Here is a 21,186-nt window from a genome sequence, read left to right on the forward strand (position 1 = left end):
CTTCGAACCTGAAACATTTAAGTATCCTTATGGCACTCCCAATAGTTACTTATTCATTACGGATCGAGCTCAGATCTAGCTTAGTCAGAATCAGCAGTATAAGACTGTTTCATTCGCTTCCTTTTATTAGGAGCGTAAATTATGGGCATTTTAAAAAGGACGAAATAAACTCGCACAATCTGATATAAATCTACTTGAAAGACCTGGCAATCTTGGTTCGAACAGATAAAAATGACACCCAAACATTTAGTGTTACGATAATAATACACTGCAGACCACTAGTGGCTTAGAGAGCCGAATTAACATAAACGGTGACAGAATTTCGGCTAAGACGACCTGCGGTTGCATTTACCCCGTTATTCAGTTGCAGACTGGCCTTCAGACAATATAGCTAACCTGAAACGGTGCAAACAGGTGGTGGCCCAACCGTACTACACTTATGCATGAAGTCTGCATGAAGTGCTGCACTCAAATTAGAGAATTGCGGTCTGTATATGGTCGCGTTATTCTTCAGAAAAGCCACACTCCTCGTATTCACTTTCAGACAGTTCTTTCCCTAAAATGGAACTCTCCTACTATATAAAAGATACAGTTGATCTTTTTTGCCTACGTAAAATTCTTCAAGCGTAGAGCGTATTTTGCGTTCATCATATACTTGAAGGTGTTTATTTAATCAACTACGATACTCCTGCTTCGCTTTAGGGGCGTCGCGTTAAATGCCCTCACTACCGGCGTTGCGCATCGCTTTACTGTCTGCTCACTCTGTTTTTTCCTCCGTTATTCAACGAACCACTCACGGACGTACGCTAAAGTTTATCTGATGTATCCGGCCGCAAACCGCAAAGGCCATCACATATGCTCATGACCAGCATCTCTTCGCCGGGCAACTCAGCTCGTTAGCTGTCTTCTTGAGCCACACGTATTGATATATATATATATATGTATATTACGTTCTAGAATAAGCAGACGTCGGGTCGCAGCCAACAAGATCTGCTATTAATCCGCTGCTGAACGTAGAGTCTATCCCTGAGAAGAGGGCGAACATAGAATACCGCGGCGACCGCTGCCCTTAGCTGTTGCTTTAATTGAATGTCCCCATCAAATCAGTTAGCTGTCGGTCTGTGCTAGATCAATAATGGTGTGCCTTATAATGTTGTTTGGGGTGATGCTGATTCTGGGTGGTTTCCAATCATCGAAGGGATATGATCAGGTACAGTCGAAGCATGTTACCGTCAGGATCTTAGATGACGCGGGAAACGGTGCTGATGTAGGTGTTGATGTTGTGACAATGGACACTCTTGCTCCTCCAAAAACAAAGATACAAGATCGACGTGAGGAGAACTATGATGATCTGGCAGGTGAAGATAAGTCAGATTTTGAGCAATTGCAAGGTTCGGGGTTAGCTGAAGGTAATCGTGATGCAGCTGGCATACATATTATGACTACGGAATCATTGTCAGACATTCAAGCTAATCAGAAGCCTGAACAGAACTCTATCATCGTTGTGCCTGAAGCAGGTGACAATGCCTTCCCGGAAAAAGCTGGCGATTTACGGTCAAAAGCTACTGCGTCCAACTCGGAAAAGGATTTAGCTGTTGAAACGAAAACCGAAAATTCGATAACGGGAAGTTCGATAGCTACGCCTTCTGTGGAAAATACCTCGACTGATTGGAAAGATAAACAGACGGTGACTGTGTTCAACACCCCTGCATTAAGTGACAGTACCGCTGTAGATGTGACTACTCATAACACTAGAAGGATTACTACCGCCAACAAGGATGCGTATTCGGCTGTTGAGGCCTATACGAGAAACCCGGTAGTGGGAAACCTTTACGGAAAGGATCAAAGGACGTCAAAGAATAATGCCTCGACCCGTATTTGGTTTGAAACTGCCGTTAGACTTGATGTTGATCAACGTGTCAATAGATCATTGTACTGCTGCGGCGGTAAGAATCTACTTTCTAATATAGTTCCATGTAGCCAGTGATAACATGATTTAGTAACTGGGCGCGTTATATACGATTGATAAAGATAAAAGTCCCCTATTTAATAGTAACTATTGTTTTCGACCCTGGCGTCTACTTACGGATAGAGTGGACCTGAAGAACTGCACGTTGTCGATGTGGGACGAATCTAAGCACGGCTCTATGACATTGTGTGTAGGTTTATATAGATCTCAGTCTCTGACGGTTACATGTGTAACATGTTTATTAGACCCTGCAGTTGTTTAGTGTCAGAATGATAAAGAAAATCTATTCTTAAGGGCAGCCGTGATGAAAGACTTGATCACGTATTCATAAATTTCAACAAACCTCTCACTGTACGCGTCAGAGAACTACTCATAAGTATATTTTAATGTGTTATTTTTAGCTAGTTTTTCGCGAAAAGTATAGCAAGTGAATTTATGAACTATCAGGCGACGTAGTTATCCTATTAAACCAGCTTATCCTTTCAATAGGCCAATGTTATTGAACAACTTCCGTGAGGATCTCATTGTTTACAGGTCCAGTTCTATAAAACATACTTTCAGTTTCATACTGACACAAAAGGTCGGCCTGACTGCCAGCTGAAATTGTTCCCTCGATGCCGTGATAGTCGCTTCTTAAGATTAGACGCTAGCAAATTTACCTGGTTCCAACGTTTGTCAAGTTACATGCTAAACTTGTTAAGGTAAAATAGTTTGCTGAGCTGAAATCAAAAGCTAGTTCTGTTTGAAATCAATCAAGAATTAATTGCTTTACAATTGTTCGCTATCTTAAAACGTTTCATGCACATTTTCGCCGCACGTGATCCATAGTTTATCTTTAGGGGTGAGGCCGAAATCAGTAACCCTAAGCTACGAAGAAAAAAAAAACTTTAAAACACGATTTAATTGGAAACTGGCATATGAAAATATTTTTTTCAAATGAAGTATATGTATGCGTATATGCGCTGTTAGTCACAACGCACAATGAGTCAGCGTACCATCCACCATAAGTTTCAGGTACCTCCTTTCAACTATTCTAGACACACGAAAATGGAAACCATTATATATTGTATAGAATAGAAAGGACAATCGCTTTATCTATTTTAGATTACTGATTAGATTGTAGATTACTGAGATTTTGTTAAAAATCTACACAACGTTTCGCGCTTTTGATCGAATGGGTCATTCAATGTCATCAACGTTTATTTCTCTTAGAAAACAGATAGATAGTATTAAGGCGACTATATCACTGAAGGCGCTCTCTCGTCCTGTCATCGTCGAGCACCAATTCTGCAATTGCCCAGTTACAGGATATATCTATATATCATCGTTGCATAAATATGGTGAGTAAAAGCATTTTTATGTTAATTAATATATGTTTACTGCTCAGGAACGTCCCTGCGGAGTACGGTTGAGACAATCATGACGTTTCCCGCGTTAATACGTGAGGTATCATCGACTGGCAAGATCAAAAAACAAAAATGTTGGGGTTGTGGCAAGTTTAAGATAAATTCAATCACTTGCAGGGTGCCCAGGCGGAGCTATGAAACGAAGCCACCACGAGCTGAGGGTTAGTAAGCCTTGCAACCAATCTGTGTCTAGCTTACATAGGTACCGTTCATTATTTAAATCCGATAATTTATAATTCCGTGTAATCTCTCAAAATTCGATAAAGCTCATGTGAAGCTTTGATTTTATAAATAAAGGATTTACGGTTTAGTTCCATATTGGTTTATACGGTTGGTTCATTCGCCGTATCCCAGTGTTTTACGAAACATCATGTAGTAAAGCTATTTTCTTAAATAGTAGCTAGACCGCATCGTTTACTAGCAGAAGGCCCGTTAATCACATGTCATTCTTTTAGCACTGCTTGAACAATTACTTCACTTCATCCATAAATAAAGAGTTGCACCGAACTGTTTCACTTTTCCAATATGTTGTGCGTCTAATACTATTCAAGTTGTTGTTCAAGTTCTCTAAAGCTAAGTTGTGAGATCAGCTTTCACATACACATGTTCTTACGGAATACAGAAATCTAACTTCCAGGATGTTAAACATGTGACCAAATGAACATAACGTCAAATGTTGTTATTTCAGAAATTACTTTTTTCGAATCCTTGGATTGGCAGTGCCACTCGCCTAGAGGTGATCTCGATACAAATTACAAGCACAACTTAAACATAACCTGTACGGTAATTAAGCTTAATGGTGACTTAAACGTCTGTGTGCATCAAGGTGCGTATTTACTATAACCTATTAGTTACTCATTGTACTTGGATAGTAACTGTGAATGATTTCTAGTTGTTGAAGGCCCGGCAAAAATTTGCAACTAGCGTAACTTAAATTGTATCAAATAGAAACTTGCCATTTTTGCATTCGATACTGCCCTAATTTCATCGGGCCATGGCATAACTTTGTCCAAAAGAGGGCGGTACATCCATAGTATTACAGAATGTATATTACAGAACTCCAAGCTTAACTAATGTCAGACTAGTAACTTGTTTCCGAATTCGCATCTACATAAAAGCTTCCGCTGCTTCTTAATAGGGCTTCTAAAAGAATCGGTTATGAGTTTCTGTCGTGCTGTACCCAGCCGCACCCTTGAATTCATCTGAATTGTCATTGCGTTACTTTTTACCACCACTAAATTCCATTCAAGACCGACCTCTACGACAGAACTCTAGCCGACATAGCCGTCTCTAGAAGACAGTAACGTACGAACAGCTTTCTGCTTTTTACGTATGGGATCGCCATTGATCTCGAATTAGTTGCTTTAGCTTTTCTATAAAGCACAATATTTTCAATGGCCTTATAGACTTCCTCGGATTGTGCCGTCGACATGTATTTATAGACTACTTAACTATTAAGAGTACAGGTGAATAAATGGATGTATTCATTGCATCTAATCGTCTTGTTCGACTATAACTTTTCCTGTGGCAATTTTTATGCAGATCGATGCCAGCTCAAAGTGGTACCACACGACAACGCCAGAAAGATCCTTTCAGCTCTGCTGCGATCTCGAAGGACACCTTTCGACCCAACGATGGCTACCATCCTTTTGTTCCTTGCCGTAGTCTTTATCGCGATTTCCCTAGTCGTCACTTTCCTTGTAGTTCGCAATTGGATGGAATAATTTTCGGGCCATTCTCTCTATTCCGTCTTCGCGTGCTTCAGTTTAAGCACCTATTGACTAATCTCAAACTTATTGCAGTACAAGCAGCGCAAGAAATTCCATAGCACTTCTATAGCCACTTTCACGGCTACCCCGATAGTTATTTCCAAACAATTCTACTACATACGAGTTTTATAGATAGATAGGCAAGTATATAGCGTGCTGCCGTTATGATCTCTTTCCTTATCGTTTGAATAGGTAAATCTAATTCATGACCACAAACGGTTGACGTTTTTGCAGTTAGTTGTACTAGAGAAGAAACCGTCGTCGTCTTCTTCAATTCGTTAGCTAGTGGCTCTATTAGTAAAATTTTATCCATTAAATATATTAAAATTTTTCTGATTTATATAAAAATTTATCTTTATACATGTAGATTTAGACAGCCATCATTATTGTTCCCTGTAAATAAAAGCGGGATACCTTAGTTGACCCATAGTAGTTACCTTCGTTGAAAGTGTGCGCAAGGACAATGAAACGACATTATACATGCAATGTATATTAATTCGGATATTTAACAACTGATCGATGTTGACAAAAACAATCTTAATGTCATGAACTATCGCGTGTCTCGTATGAAAAACTGCGTTTTTTTCTCCTATTTTTAGCTATGAATTACGCTTAGTGATTTTTAGAGACTCCTGATATATCTATACTCCAAAAAGTGGCCAAATGACGTCCAGCAACAAGCAGAGATCCTGGTAGCTGATAAAAATATAATGACGGATAATGCTTATCGCCCCGAAATGACCAGCGAAGCCCAATATTAGAAACCTGCATGTTTTCATATATATATATATATAGTGCCGCTGTCATTCGTTTCTCGACAACTCAGAAATAACTGGCCGATTACTACGACTAAGTACTCGACCTTATTCTATATTTTAGTCGGGTATAAGCACAGAACAGCGACAACAAGCTCTTCGTTAGCAATTGTATAACAACAGTAGCAGATACTGCATAGCAACAATAATCCATGCATATTTGCTTTATTGTTCGTGTTGTTATCTATTTTCACTGAATGATGAACTTCGATTGTACATTGGATTGAATGCGCATTGATTTGGATCGAATATATTGACTTGTATATGTAATTGATTAATATAAGCGAAAAACAAACAAATCGACTTTATTTTGACTTTATGGCGACGCTTCTTATTGTGCTTGTCTGTTCGGTGAGAAGCTATGGCTGAGCGAAGGAGCAGTCTATTGCGTTGTGGCAATGAACAGCTTCTATTGTCTTGTATCTTGTTCTAAGAGATAACGGTCGCGATAAAGTGCTACTTCTCGTGTACAAGTTAAATTCGTGTGTTTCCTAATAATATATGTTACGGCAAAGTTTTGAACTTTTGGCGCAGATTTGAACGGTAGCCTCGCAAATTCAGCTAGTTTCTTATTTAAACTCTAATGCGGAAGAATTCAGAAAAAATCGTGCAATACTGCCTGGTTATGGATGACTCTACGTTCAGTACTATTGTGATATATATGATATTACAAATATGTAAACAGATTTTGCAGTTAAGCTAGAAGAATTGAATCGCCGACTTGTTTTATGGACTCGAGGCCATACTTCGGGTGCTTTTAAGAATGAATCGCACCTAATCAGGATCCGACAAAGTGGATCATATTATTCTGGAATTGCAGAAAACATCTACCGCCTCGCTCTAGCGTGATCAAATTTGAATAGAGCTCTTTTTCACCACTCATGTAAAGGATAATTCACTCTAGGACATCGTTCCATCATCGGATGTAATATGTTAATTTATATCTGATCGTTGGATAAACATAAGTTTATCCTACGCTTGAAGATCAGTGAAGCGTTAACGTGTATTTGTTCCGCTTATCAAGCTCCAGTCCATTTCATCGACACGAGACTGCGGTTGGTCAGCAGTTAATGAGACACCGTGAAATATAAAATCACAATAAATCTCTGTTTTGTATCTGTTTTTTTCACAACTTCGATGCGATGCCATCGACTTCGCCAGACTAGCCGCATCAGTCGATACCTGATTACATCTGTCGACTGAAGCGTTTACGATCTATGCTTCTTGCATTCGACATCATTTCGTCATCGTAGCCGTAGTTACTTTTTCAAGCTTCAGCTGCACTAGATCCCCGTGATCTTTTGCACTATGGTAAAGCTAGTGATGTTACCGGTGTTGCTGAACTGCGTCGATCATTCCTGGACACACATACAAATCGACGCGACCCTATGCGCGCATATATCATACAGAATCAGACAAGTACTCTGCTAACCGTCACCCTCCGGGAGCTGCAGCAGGTGATTGTATTCTGCTGATGCCACTCTAGCCGGCCGGGAGGCACCGAGCGTCGACGTCGTTGTAGACTGCACCATTAGAGAAGTCAACTATACCAGATATCGAAGAAAACAGGTTGAAGCGTTCAAGGGCGCTGCGATTGATAGCAAAGCAGGCTGATTCCTGGTGAGAAAGGGTCACTTCATTGAATCTCCGGAAACTACAAATGGCTGTGCTGGCAAAAGGAGATCGAAGGCTTAGAAAAATTCTGAATACGTAGTCCAGGCTGCGAGTGTATGTGATTCACTAGCGGTTCACTTACGCAGTGTGTCAATTTACTGCTGGTAGGTACAGCACGGCCCTAAATATTGAAGTTCCTTCAATAAAGGCCAAAGAGCGCGCCACAAACTACCTGTACCAGCTGAAAGGCGTTTCGAAGGGACGGATAACAAAGAAGGACTGACACAGGATAGCGTATTGAGATCTTCAGGGTTGCACTGAAGCTCAACATTGCGACAAAATCCGCGTCGATAGGAGTTTAGCAAAAGCAGTGCCAAGCCGGTATCTCTATAAGTTTGCTTTAATTAATTCGTATCCGCCTGTTGGATCTGGACAAAATGTCTGCTTCCTTTCATATCCTGGATTATGCTGTACTTGTAGGTTCATTTGTGTTACCTTCTCTGATCGGATTGTTTTTCACCTACAAGGACCGACATCAACAGAACAAAACCGAACATTTTCTGGGTTCCCGACAGTTGGGAGTTATACCAGTTTGTCTTTCGCTGATGGCTAGCTTCCTATCAGCCATAACGGTGCTTGGCTATCCCGCCGAGGTTTATATGCGCGGAGCTTCGATTAGTATATCGGTATTTAGTTCAATTCTGGCTACGATTTGTGCAGGCGAAATCATGGTACCCGTATTCTATCGACTACAGCTTATTAGCATGCATACGGTATGATAATAAGGAACTCACTAAATATATCTACTTATTACGTACGGTTCATATACAAGCTCTTACTTTTATAAGCTTTTAGAAAGCTATAAACGAGCAAATCCTTAAGACGACGCTCGAAACGGTCAGCTGCTGTATGCTATTGTATAATAACTTTTTCTAAAATGTAATGACACGTAAGACGTATATTTGTTAACGACATTTCTGTCACCGGACGCACAAATCTGATCTAACTATTGGAGGATACCACTTTATAAAATCTCTAGAGCGGCGTCATTCCTAGCTGTCAATCCAACTTTTTGCTATTAGGAACCGAGTAGAAGTTTCTAAGTTTTACGCATCACTTTGCATTATATACTACAAACATATTGCATAATCTGTTCTTGTTTTCAAGGTTTTACTAAGTGACGCTATCTTACAGTATGCATAACTATAGTTGATTGTTTTTTTGGCACATATCCTGTATTGAAGTCCTGGATTAACTTGATAGGTTCTCTCGAGTAAAGACTTTTCATTCGCGCGTTCAGATGTGCAGACGTCCCATTCTGTCATTATACGCCATAAACCCATTGCTTTATTCGACCCTTATTTCTTTTACTGTTTCGGGGAATGTGATTCATTGCTTAACCCAAAATCTTTTCACAAAGGACCCATATTTACGCATTGGTCATGTATAGACCCGTCTTAGGGTTAGTTGTAACCATCTAGTTCTTACTATACAAATATTGTTTATTAGCCCTTTTACGGCATGGTCGCTGTTACCAAAGAGATCCCCACAGTCAGGCCCACAACAAAGCTTGGAAAATATCAATTGTAATAGAGGTGGTAGTGCAAAAATCCCACCAAACATGTCTCAGACCACACCAAACCAAACCAAACACATCTTCAGTATCGCAAACAGGTTGAAGTGCCGCCAAAATCGTTTCTGTCGTGTTCACCGTGTGCAGTACCGGTACGTGTCTCTATCAAACGGCGTTAGTATCGATGCGTGGATCAGTGCAGAAGCTTACTGCATGCTGTTGTATTGGATCTCCGGAAATATGAACTTTTACTTACATTTGTGCCTACCCTATTCATAGATTACTTCGTTGAACAAATGCATTTCTTTTAATATTAACGTTAATAAGACGAGCTTGTTACGTGAGTAAAACCTGCATACTCACTCTTGAAAGGACGACAAAGCAGGCCCAGCTACTGTACCCGTTCATCCGCTTTTAGGACCAAAGGGCATTGTATGTAGCTATCCTTTAGGGTTTGGAGCTGAACGACTAAAGTATATTGGCTTTCTCACGGTGTCTCTTAAATCTGGGAGATGAAAGTCTGTTATTACTACTACTATCAATATCACTAGTTGAAAAACATACGGGCACCTGTTTGATAACACGCCGGGGTTATTGACCTTCGCGAGCCAGTTACGGCAGCGTGTAACGGCTTAATCCGTACAAAGATCGTCTTTCACAACGGTTCACTCCACGCGTTTCGTTGGCAAGACACTCTGCTACACCGTGATACTTTAGTGATGCCGGCTTTTTTTGTATCTAAGACAACAGACCGCAGGAAAAATAGCCATTAGGCGTTTGAAACATCGACGCCTATAAATCAATTGAATTGTTTATGTAGCGAACGATTGGCTGAACTCTCTCTTTGTTTGTATGAAGGTGAACAAAGAAAAGAGGCCGACATTTCGTCTGTGAGAAGATTTCGATCTTGTTCCCCAACTTCGAACATTTTTCTACCACGTATTTATTTTTATATTAGACAGTGCTACAAATAGATTGAAATTCACTTCGACTGTCATATCTGGATCTGCGTATTTGAAGAACAGTATGACTATTTTTAAAGTGGAAGCGATCCACTAATCAGCTTACATCGTGCAGCTACAAGATAAAGTGTGCTTTATTTAAGGATTTGCATTCAGAGCGTCCACTTCACATATGATACTCCACATTTACATTCTAAATAAGCTTAAGTTGAACAACATTTTTAATCAAACTGCATCGGCGCGCCTCCTCCAGTATCTTGAAAGACGGTTCCACACTCCGATTCTACGAAGGGCTATCTCCGGGGCAACCGCCCTATCTTGTGTAAGTTGTACAATCACTTTGTTTGAAGCTAACAAAGCCATTAACCGACGACCAGCTTGCTTGCAGTGTACATTTATACCGAACCGTTTTGCCTACGGTCTAGGTATTGTCGTGGTACATGCTGTGCTACCAAATTGCACAGCAAAAACAAATACCTCTTTGTACTCATTTTCTTAGATTATTTATTTAGGTGTACAGTTATATGCGCCCTCTATAGCTATCGAGGCTACTACAGGAATCTCCGTTCCAGTCTCAATGGTTTCCGTTGGACTTATTTGCACATTCTACACAACAATCGTACGTTCATTTTAACGGTCTACTTCGAATTTTTCTGCTGCTTCCAATACTGTTTCTAATTTAAGGTGTAAAAAGACTTTCGATACGTTTTGACAATTGTTCACTTGAGACGGAACTGTTTAACATTCGGCGTAATTGTAAGCAGGCCGGTTTTAGATTATTCGTATTAATGGTGTCACAGTCAGAAACAGCGCTCATGAACGCTTCGAAGAGGTTATTTGTTCCGTCTGTCTGAATTGCCCAGGGTGGTATGAAAGCCGTTGTGTGGAGCGACGTTTTCCAAATGAGCCTAATGTTTTTTGCATTAGCGATGGTGCTCGTCAAGGCCGTATACGACGTTGGCGGAATCGACGAGGTCTACCGGAAGACCAACGAGGCAGGGCGGCTTAACTTCTCCAAGTAAGTTTTATTCGATCAGAAGACCCTTCTCGTTTACACAGACGGAACACAGATCATACAATTTCCAGTAATCTGAATTGCACCGACTACGAAATTTTTCACAGATATGGCAATAGAATCTAGACAGCCAGAGAAAAGTGGAAACAGTTTTTTCTTTACCTCGTGAAGCCGGCGTTTTCGTGTGACACATAGGCACAACAATGCGATTTCCCTATACATACGAAGTTGATCTTCACCTCATTTGTAAATGTCATTCGAAACACTTTTAGATTTGAATTGACAACAATCTTGCGTACTAACAAGGGTGATGCTGCCATAGTTTTCGCGTCGACCCATATGCAGCGGACTCGTTCTGGAACTGTTTCCTCGGAATGGGAGTTTTGTGGTTCTCTGCTAATGGTATGTCGCAGCAACAGGTTCAGCGGTATTGTAGTCTGCCAACGATGAAAAAGGCTCGATTGTAAGTTCTATTATCATTCTAGCATATTTCTTCACACAGTATACAATAGAATAGATATATATATATATATATATATATATATACTGCGATAACTTTTGTGGCCGCATTTTTTCAGTCTGGGATTCAGTCGGAGGGTCTGCATAACTGTCTTTAGTAATAGCAGCTTTTTATATTCTGAGTTTTAGCTAAAGATGCCAAAAAAGTACTTCTGCTACAATGATCAAACATCAACAGGTACAAAGTTAGATTGCTAATCCGCGTTTGCTGAAATGCGACGATTTTCAGAGCCCTTTATCTGAATATGATTGGTGTTGCTCTAACGTTGTCAAAGGCGTTTGTTTGCGGGTTGGCTATTTATGCTTTCTATCACGGGTGTGATCCTTTAAAACTCGGGCTTATACGAATGGCTGATCAGGTACAGTCCTATTTCAACTATATTTGTCTATATACCTATCTGTATGAATTTGTACATATTTGTTTGCAATATATGAATATTAAAGAGGTACAATTATAGTTGACACTTCTATTGGACCTGTTCTTATGCACTGCGGTACTGCCCTTACACAAATGTCTTTTTACAATTGACGAGTTGCAAATAAGACCGTTGTTTAATATTTACTCGGACTTTATATACATAGCCCAATGCGTATGTTTATCTGAGCCTATTAGCAGACATTGCGAACAGCTGCTTGTAGTGTCCTATAAGTCGCAGCGCTGATTAAACACAGATGAACAAAATTATTTTGGTTTTTTCGTTCCCAACAGATAATGCCATACTTTGTGTTAGACCGATTCCATATCCCTGGAGTTCGTGGACTCTTCGTAGCTGCCGTGTTTGCGGGCTCGCTCAGGTATCATTTAGCTGACATTCGTTTCGCCATCGATAGCTACCACATGGTTAGGCAACGCTATTTTCTCGTACCACAACGTTTTCAAGTTAGACAGATCGTCTTATGATAACGAAGATTTGAACAGCTGATTCTACTTAGCATATGCGTTCGTATTTGTTTTCGGTGTATTGAAGCACGCTATCTTCTGGTCTCAACTCGATGTCGGCGTGTCTCTGGGAGGACTTCTTCGCCCCTCTACTGTCCCCCGATATCGGTCCCAAACGGGCAGTACTGTTCACTAAATGTATCGGTTAGTAGTGCATCAGTGGAGCAATATGTTTCTGAACGGGAAACTTGTAGCAATGTATGCTGGGTCTGAGAAACGTTGCACATGCTTAAAATTGCCCATTTGAAACCGTATATGGTGAATTCATTTTAAATTGTATGTCTATTTATAAGCAGACTCTGTCTTTATGCGCATAATTGTCCCTTTTTTTTTTTTAATTCTAATCAACAACTTTCTTGTTGAAGACAAGGGTTATGCACGATTCATTGTCAACTTAATCAACCCACATGTAATCAGACAGCGCCATGTCTAAGTGTGTGTACACGAATATTTTTCCACCTAACAAATATATCTAGGAAGTAAATGTGAAAGTAATCTCTTTGCTGATGCTTTCCGCGGGCCGTTCATCTTGCAGCTTTGGGGCTTGGTGTATTGGCAATTGGTTTTGGCTTTATCTCGGCCTACATCGGTAACATCCTTCAAGCCTCGCTAGGTATGGCAGCCGCGATTACGGGGCCTGCATGCGCAGTGTATCTGGCCGGAGTCACGCTACCTTTTGTCAATACTGTGGTACGTAGTTTTCATGAACTCGGTTTTGTCCACCATTACAGCCATGTAGTTGGCTAACATAGAAAGTTTCGAGGTTCAAGTTGGTTTGGATGATACGTGGTGAACATTCAAGTGAATGGTAAGTTTTTCCGAAGCGCCGATGCCTAATGATTTTCGCTGCTTTCAGGGCGTTTCAATTGGTTTTGCCGTGTCCCTCGCAGTGTGTATATGGAGTGTCGTTGGTAAACTGCTAAATCCCTTAAAATACCCGGTTCTTCTAGTGAGCGCAGAATTTTGCAACTGGACAACCAGCGATTCGGCGGTATCCACGGTTGACCAAAACACAACTGTTTTCTACTCAAGGCCTCTTCTAGATACAATACACCCTAAGTAAGCATTTGATAAGAAAAACGGTACTTCATTGTATACGTAATAATATTACTATTGACAATATGCAAGAACGATAAGAATAAAGCAAGCAGGCCAAGATAAAAGCGGAACTCTACGTTAAATGAACCTAAACATACATATGTATGCGTTCAGTTTAAACTATTTCGTTTGTTTGTCAATAGCATTTGTAGCTTTCACTGCAATCAAGACTAGATATCTTCATTTCATTGTGATATTATTCTAGTGGTACGAATATCTTAACAAATCTGGGAAGAAAAATCGTTCTTGACAGCACCGAACGAAGAAGTATCTTCAAATCACAAGGATACGGCTAGGTACAAGGATAAGGCAAACTTTTATGTGTATCTAGAAGTTCCCATCATCTGTGTAGCAAATATATAATGAACCAATTGCGCCTTCGCTAAAATTAAAACTAGTTGTTATAGAAAAAAAGGAAGTAAATAAATATTAAATTTAGGTAGTCCATGGAAGGGCGTCCGAAAACAACTGAAAGGCCAAGTTCCCATTGTGACAGTGTACGGTTATCCTGTGTACCCACATGCAACGTCTGCCAATATTCATCATGTTGTTATGCCAATTTTAGAGGGTTGCAACATCTGTACTATATTCATCCATATGTGATGCCAGCCTTCGGCTTAGTACTGACGATTGCCATCGCTATTATCGTGAGCATCTTCACCGGTACGTAAATCATAAACACCGAATCAGCTGTTTCCGTCACTGTGAAATCGTAATGTGTAAGTATCAGGCACCTGAGGTGGTTTGGATTAGAATCGGGTAAACCCACAATTTGCTTTGTGCTGACAAGAGTTAGAATGCAGTGAATTCGTGAGTTTCGTCTGTGGTCATTGGATGAAACGTGTGTCGATTTAATAGTTGAACACGTTCTTTCTCTATAGGAGGCAATAGCCAAAAGATCGACAGCGGTTTGTTTAACCGTACCTGCTACAGAACTATCACGTGGACCCCGCCGATTTGCCTCAACATCTTCTGCTATCTTGGCTCTGTCTTTCAGTCTTCCGACTCTGTAAGTACGATTAGGAATACGTTAATCAATATCATGAACCAACCAAAGCCACCTTTAAGGCTTGATGCCTTCCACAGTTATTGATAGAGCTAAGCAGACAATTCTATTTCTGAAAATATTAGATACCAATTCTGAGAATACAGAAACCAATTACGATAAAGTCCAAAGCAATATTTCTGCTAAATGAACTTTTATAAGTCGCAATAACTATCGTAACGGCTAAATATTAACTTCAAGTTCAGGTACGGCCAACGTATAAATCCTTAACCGCATAATGATCTATTCACTGTCACTTTACAAATGCCCTGCTTTTAAAAATGCCGCTTTAGAAGTTCAAAACACATTGAAAAAGAGCCTGCTGGGACCCCGGTATTTTTCCGACTTGACGTAAATAAGGCAAAGTTTTATGTGGCGGTAGCTCACTGTGTGTCTGGGCGCTAAGCTACTCGTTTTCACGAATCTGTTTTCTTGTTCAAAGCAATATGTGTAGTGTACTTTGCTATATAATTATTTTATGTTGCTCTGTCGTTTACATTGCAGAAACCAACAAAAGACCTTCAAGCGATTCATGAAGATATTTCATTGGAAACTCAAAATTCTCAGAACAGCTGTGTCACGAACTGACAGGAGATAGCATCGAACTCGTACCGTCTAGCCGACCATATCCGTTGCAATTATGTTTTCTATTGTTATTTAATATCGTAAATTATTTATACATACTTAATTCTGCAAGTGAAAAAAACGCATGAAAGGAGCAATTAACTCATTTGATGACAGTACCTCAAGCATTACTTCACGGAACAATTGTTTTTCTTCTATATTTGTTCTACACAAAAATTAATCTACATTTATAATTTATATCTCCATGTATAGTGCGGCCGCCTCTTAACTATAATAAAAATTCACATCTGTTTTGAAGTCCAGAAGTCATCCAGCCTTCCTCCTTTTCCTCGAACCCCACTTTCATTTCGGATGCTATTATCATTATCGAACTGCAGACGCTTCGGCATTGAAGCGAACGTCTACCTGAACACTTTTATTTGAACTGTACTAAAACCTAACTAGAATTTTTCGTTTATCACGGTGCTAGCATTGCACTAGAAAAGGTCAAAGAGTCTTAAGTCAACCGTCAAGTCCGTATATTGCCTATTTTCGACTGCAATGTATTAAAGTTGAGCTTGCTACCGAATAAGAAACTCGGCTGTGAAATTCGGATGCAGTAAAACATAGAGACATCACGGGAACATTAATCTCAGTCAGCTGTTAAAAGCATGGCAAAATTTTCGAAGTTATGGTTATTTGCACATGTTTTGGGGCAAAAGTCGTAGGTTATTAGACGACCACGTCCAAATGAATGCGAATAATACGTTTTTGACATTGGTACGAATTAGGAGGCGCCAAGCGGTTCTTCAGCGGTGAGGGATGTCACCTCCAACATACGCAGTAAGAGCTCCAAACTCAACGTGTAAGCGGGCGTCCAAAGCCCACACTCGAATAGTCAAGGCAGCCTGTATTTAAGACCTATCCGAACGTATCTCTAAAGTGCTAGAGAACCATTGAAACGTAATAGGCAGCGATTGATAAAAACTATATATTGGTAAATTACATGTCTAATTAAATTTTAACGCAATAGTTAGTGTTATGCAATAATCATTATTTATTAAGAAGTTATTCAGTCGCTTTTCACTTAGATACTTAATGTTCAGCCTTGATGTCAGTGACAGCTTTACTGTCCTATGAACTGTCCTGATATTATCGGGAGCCGACATATTGACTGTAGGCTCCGGATACGCTTAAACTGAAGACTGCAAAAAAATTTGCTCACAGTTTTGATGGCCTTTGACGTATCTGAAACCGTTACGCTCGGTCGGATTTATGCTCAAAACATTTAACTGTGGTATCGCCTCCGTACGATGACGCAAATTAATATAATACAGTATATATATATATATATATATATATATATATATATATATATATATATATATAGATATATAGATATATATATATATGCATTAAGCGTAACTACTTAATCAATTATGCCATTGCAAGCGAAGACTACTTAATAAAGTGAGGCTGATTATCTTCTATAAGCTTATTTGGCGCTTCTATTAAGCTAAATATTGCATCGACAGCAGCGTCAATTGGCGAGTCAGAGTATAAATAGACAAAGTATGGAAACGGTCGTTGTCAAAACTCACGAACATTGCATTTGTTATTTAATTGCAGTTGTCTGGACAACGGTAACGGTAAATGATGTACTATCAAATCTAGTTGTACATATTATCCAAGTTTAGATCGCAAGCGTTGGACAGGCTGCTTCATCGTCATCGCGACAGAAAGGGTTTTCCATAATGATAAAATTTATACATTGAAAAAAATATGTTCATTTTACGAAGTTCGCAGATATGTTGTTTGAAAGCTTCCCCGCCTTTGGCGTGCCTCCTAAATTTTGACGAAAACGTTAGACCTTTCTGAACATTTTTTCTTAACTGGAATTAATATATGAACCTGTTAATGAATACAAACATTGTACGATTTTTCGTAAATATCTATCTGGCCAAATGCCGCTTTCCCAAGCGCGGGTCCACGCGCGGCTGACAGCTGTTCTCTTTACCAACTGGTTGGGTTGTCCGTTAGAAGCAATGAGCAGGTATTTCCTTCACTCTTATTGATCGCGGCATTATTTCGAAAACGTATTTCGAGTTACTGCCTCAACCAAAACTAATTACACACATTAATCTTAGTCAGCATTAGTAATAGATACGGTAAAAGACGAATGCTATAGATAATAAACACTATGACCTTGTTATAAGAGAGCTAAATACGAATTTCTATAGATAAAAATTAGCTGCCTTGAGTTTTTGCGCCAAAAATGTACATTATTCTGCTACAGGGAAGTGTGTCCGCAGAGTGGAGCGGCAATTGTTTGGGTTGATCCATCCACAAGCAGATACATACAGACAGCGATAGAAAGACAAGTTAGAGGAGCGTTCGATTGAGCGCCACGGTGCCGGTGCGACGGGGTCGCTCAGTCCAGACGAAGTGCTGATCTTTGTGTCTCTGTGCACTGAGCTTAGAGTGGCATTGTGAAGAATGACAGAAAGTGCAACTTTGTGCCGATGTGAAACAACGACTAGAATGATTAGAAGATCGTTGTCAATGGCGTAAGACTCAGTTTGGCCGTCCATACTTAGCCAATTATTAGTTGGGATAGGGATTCGAAATCGGGCCGGCTAACTTTCGCTAAATTAGCCCAGTTTTACTTATTTGTTCAATTCAAGTGATTTGAGAATAGGGTGAGATACATTCTGGTTGAAAAGAATCATGCAAAACTTTGTAGAAATAATACGGAGCAAAAACTCAAATTTTGCATAGATTGATTTTGGGAAATCTAAAGTTCGGATTTGTAAATCTCAGTGAAAGTTGTTTTAAGATGTTAACTATGTGTCCTCTGTATTAAGTTTGATTCACTTATTATATGACTATAAGTTATCTTAGTCTCAATACGTCAGTCTTGTGCCTTTTCACTCGATATGCCTGGCTAGGGAGTAATTAAAAATTGCTCAAGCTTTGACCTTAATATTCGGTTCGTGTACCTCTTATTTCGAAGGAAGTATCGGACCCTTTGGTACGCTACGGTAATGTGTGGCTATACGTCTAGATGTTAATGTACTTTTTAAGTACATTATGAAATTCCGATGTCTTAGAGAACCGAAATATACTTTTGGCAGAAACGTCGACACTGTTTTTTTGGTGTGCGTCGAAATGTGGAATAATGTCCTGACGACATTAGGGAGCCATATCATTTGAATATCCCCAATTAAATGTGTACATTGCAGCTTTGTGTACTTAGCTGTTATGGTTAGCTGGGCCTAATTTATCACCTAATTTGTCTAGCTGGAATTACAATAAATATTTACCGGTAATATGTATTTATTTCTGTCGTATCTTTGCTAACGGGTATGCTCTAACATTTGATCATTTTTAGCATTAAACTGACAGTGGAAACGCCCTGATGCGTATGAAATACGACAGAACGCGCCTTAGGTCGTAACACCCTCTGGGCGGGTGTAGCCTTATCGACGATGCAACCCCAACAGTTCGTCCTTCTGGGCACCACCTCGGTGGAACGCTGGAGCGAACAACTCGATCTTTCGTTAGACGCAGATGCTCTTACAATTCTTACCGAAGACTTGAACTTCCGACTTCGGCAGCTTGCCCACGACGCCTCACAACACATGCGTCATTCTGGTCGTCGGCGAATTACGCCAAACGATATCGATCGAGCACTACAGTGGTGCAATTTCGGACCATCGTGTGGCCTAGGATGTCGAACTAGTACTGAGCAGACTGATTACGTTCAGATAGACGACATGTCGGTGCCAATTTTTAAAAGTATTGAAGTCGAAAACGCATTGGACGTCCGGTTAGATCTCGATGTTGAACCTGTATTGCCAGCCTGTCTCAGCCAATGGGCACTTGTCGATGGCCGGGCACAACCGGGTGTCGAAATCGAATATCCTGAAGGACAGCGGAAATTGGACGCCTTCACCTCAGTACACTCGGAGTATCTTGAGCAGGCTGTGCAGGCGATCATGTCGGATAGCGATGAAGCGACAGCGCTAATCATGGACGACCTTGCCTCAAACCCGAATCTAGCCGTTCTGCTACCCTCGTTATTGAACTCGATCAGCGTCGGACTTCGGCAATATCATCACGACCCGCCAAGGATGTTCAGGCTGCTTGGAGCGTTTAAGGCTCTCGTCAATAATGACTATTTGTTGATGACCAGCAGCGCTTCACTGCAGGCGTGTCTCCAAATCTTGTACTACTGTCTACGTGAGTCACTAGCAATGGAAGCGACGGAAACGACAGACGAGCTCACTTTTCGAATGAAGGCGGCGTACGTGATGCAGTTCTTTGTCGAGATGAACTCGAATTCGACAAATCGTCTCGAGGAGGAGGTCACCGCTAGATGCATGAACGACTGTTTGACAGGCAATATCGACGCAATGTATGGGGCCCTATTCACTCTTCGCCTTCTTGGAAAAGGACGGCTGGTCTTAAAAGAGCTACCTGCACTAATAGCTGTTATCGAACCGCTTGAGCAGTTGCCTGCTGCATCTGCTAAAGCATGCCTTGCTCGTGGCTTTCTTCATGAATTCGCTCGGCAGGAAATTGTGCAGGCGCAGACAGCCATTCTACACAACGAACGCTACGAAGTCGACTACTCAGCCATTGAACAGTACCTTGGACCGAGTATCGCGGCAATGCTGCATCCTTTAAGTATAGGTGAATTCTTGTTCAGACCGGCCAGAAGTTCGCCGTTAGCTGAAAACGACAACTCTTCCGACCAATTGCTTGGGTCATTCTACGAAGATTCCACCCAGACTGTTCACAGTGGCTCACCAAAGAAGCAACCACGTCTCAAACCATCGAGTAGCATACTGAGATCACAGCTGATAAAACGATCGCCAAACGCTCCATGTTCGAGTATTTACGAAGCGTTTGAGATGAGCCGTCTGTGTGGACAACGCATCCGATTTAACTACGGCCAGCCAGTTGTCACGATGGAAAGGCCGAAACCGGTGACTCTTCACGAGGTGCACGCCAAGACGCGAGCGAAGTTTGCCGCCATTGTTGCCAAGCAACATGGACTAACGCCGAATAAGAGGCTTATGATGAACCGAGAAAGAAGATCGTGGTCGGCGATTATGCGATCTGCCTGTGTTGCACTCGTTCTCTAGTCGGAATCTCTGTCGGTGAAGACGCAGACCTGCGAATCTGATTTTCACAAAATCCGCACCATAAACTCTTACTTAATAGCTCAACAAATGGCGAAAAGTGTTCGAACAGAGAGGCTGGCTCTGCAGAGAACTCGCGTCCAATTCAGCATGCAAGATTGTTAGAAGACTGGTAATATTGCCAATATTTATCGTACGCGATGTATTGAAAATACTATAGCGGACAACGAGGGTGGCGGCGGAAGTTCCGCAACAAAGACATAAAACCAATACACAATTAGAGTTCTACTGATAGTAACGATGAAATAACGATGATGTAAGGCTGTACAGTATTTTCGATTTGTATGCAACCAGTGACGGAAATGTATAATTTGTATTATATATACATATAATTACACATATCTATATGGAATCTATAACGGATCGTATTATAGATGATAGCTCAGAAATGTACAACAATGGTTAAATTAAATTTACATTGCTTTTTTTTCCATGCGTGATGGCTTTCACCCAGGCTCTTCGTTGCACCGAATACGATTGTTTTTTTTTATGTTTCGCGGTATTAATTGGCGTTTGATATCATCAATTTGACTAGACGCGTTCGTTATTGTGTCGCAGTGTGTGCCAAGTGTGTTAGGTGTTGGGATAGCGTTCGGAGTAAACACATTGGACTTATATACATTTAATTATTATACGAAAGTTTTGTTACTCGGCACAGAGACTCACTTTGAGCTGTTTTTGCATGTAGTT

At 40.6% G+C, this 21,186-nt stretch overlaps 3 protein-coding genes across 12 annotated transcripts; all 3 read left to right on the forward strand.

Annotated features, from left to right (window-relative positions):
- The first annotated feature begins 695 nt into the window (after positions 1–695).
- On the forward strand, positions 696–6,438 carry LOC111244887 (uncharacterized). The gene is made up of 4 exons (XM_086981554.1): positions 696–1,946; positions 3,357–3,536; positions 4,064–4,201; positions 4,918–6,438. Exons 1-4 carry the CDS (start codon positions 1,136–1,138, stop codon positions 5,097–5,099), a joined length of 1,311 nt encoding a protein of 436 aa, XP_086837680.1. The 5' UTR covers positions 696–1,135; the 3' UTR covers positions 5,100–6,438.
- A 1,156-nt stretch (positions 6,439–7,594) lies between these two features.
- On the forward strand, positions 7,595–15,615 carry LOC111244886 (sodium-coupled monocarboxylate transporter 1-like). 10 transcript variants are annotated; one of them, XM_022792415.2, is made up of 13 exons: positions 7,603–8,346; positions 10,362–10,430; positions 10,608–10,727; positions 10,972–11,126; positions 11,446–11,586; positions 11,872–12,001; positions 12,352–12,437; positions 12,611–12,726; positions 13,118–13,272; positions 13,439–13,641; positions 14,246–14,343; positions 14,562–14,689; positions 15,230–15,615. In XM_022792415.2, exons 1-13 carry the CDS (start codon positions 8,011–8,013, stop codon positions 15,311–15,313), a joined length of 1,821 nt encoding a protein of 606 aa, XP_022648150.1. In that variant the 5' UTR covers positions 7,603–8,010; the 3' UTR covers positions 15,314–15,615. The 10 variants fall into 10 exon arrangements, with proteins under 10 accessions (XP_086837675.1, XP_086837674.1, XP_022648150.1 ...); XM_086981550.1 differs by having other exon boundaries at positions 7,613–7,737; XM_086981552.1 differs by having other exon boundaries at positions 7,614–7,737; positions 11,036–11,126.
- A 1,845-nt stretch (positions 15,616–17,460) lies between these two features.
- LOC147757969 (TAF6-like RNA polymerase II p300/CBP-associated factor-associated factor 65 kDa subunit 6L) lies at positions 17,461–20,945 on the forward strand. Its single transcript, XM_022792417.2, has 2 exons — positions 17,461–17,856; positions 18,681–20,945. The coding sequence occupies exon 2, from the start codon at positions 18,778–18,780 to the stop codon at positions 20,437–20,439; it is 1,662 nt and encodes a 553-aa protein (XP_022648152.1). The 5' UTR covers positions 17,461–17,856; positions 18,681–18,777; the 3' UTR covers positions 20,440–20,945.
- Positions 20,946–21,186: the final 241 nt, after the last annotated feature.

Source organism: Varroa destructor, unplaced genomic scaffold (assembly GCF_002443255.2).
Source record: "Varroa destructor unplaced genomic scaffold, Vdes_3.0 BEIS01000002.1, whole genome shotgun sequence".
NCBI lineage: Eukaryota > Metazoa > Arthropoda > Arachnida > Mesostigmata > Varroidae > Varroa > Varroa destructor.

What these genes read in the sequence shown, in the direction of transcription:
- LOC111244887 (XM_086981554.1), top strand. Translation starts at nt 1,136, where the DNA reads ATGGTGTGCCTTATAATGTTGTTTGGGGTGATGCTGATTCTGGGTGGT. An exon ending in ATCATTGTACTGCTGCGGCG is followed by an intron (nt 1,947 to 3,356) that starts GTAAGAATCTAC and finishes TTTACTGCTCAG; the next exon opens with GAACGTCCCTGCGGAGTACG. An exon ending in AAACGTCTGTGTGCATCAAG is followed by an intron (nt 4,202 to 4,917) that starts GTGCGTATTTAC and finishes ATTTTTATGCAG; the next exon opens with ATCGATGCCAGCTCAAAGTG.
- LOC111244886 (XM_022792415.2), top strand. Translation starts at nt 8,011, where the DNA reads ATGTCTGCTTCCTTTCATATCCTGGATTATGCTGTACTTGTAGGTTCA. An exon ending in TTATACGAATGGCTGATCAG is followed by an intron (nt 12,002 to 12,351) that starts GTACAGTCCTAT and finishes CGTTCCCAACAG; the next exon opens with ATAATGCCATACTTTGTGTT. An exon ending in TCTTTCAGTCTTCCGACTCT is followed by an intron (nt 14,690 to 15,229) that starts GTAAGTACGATT and finishes TTTACATTGCAG; the next exon opens with AAACCAACAAAAGACCTTCA.
- LOC147757969 (XM_022792417.2), top strand. Translation starts at nt 18,778, where the DNA reads ATGCAACCCCAACAGTTCGTCCTTCTGGGCACCACCTCGGTGGAACGC.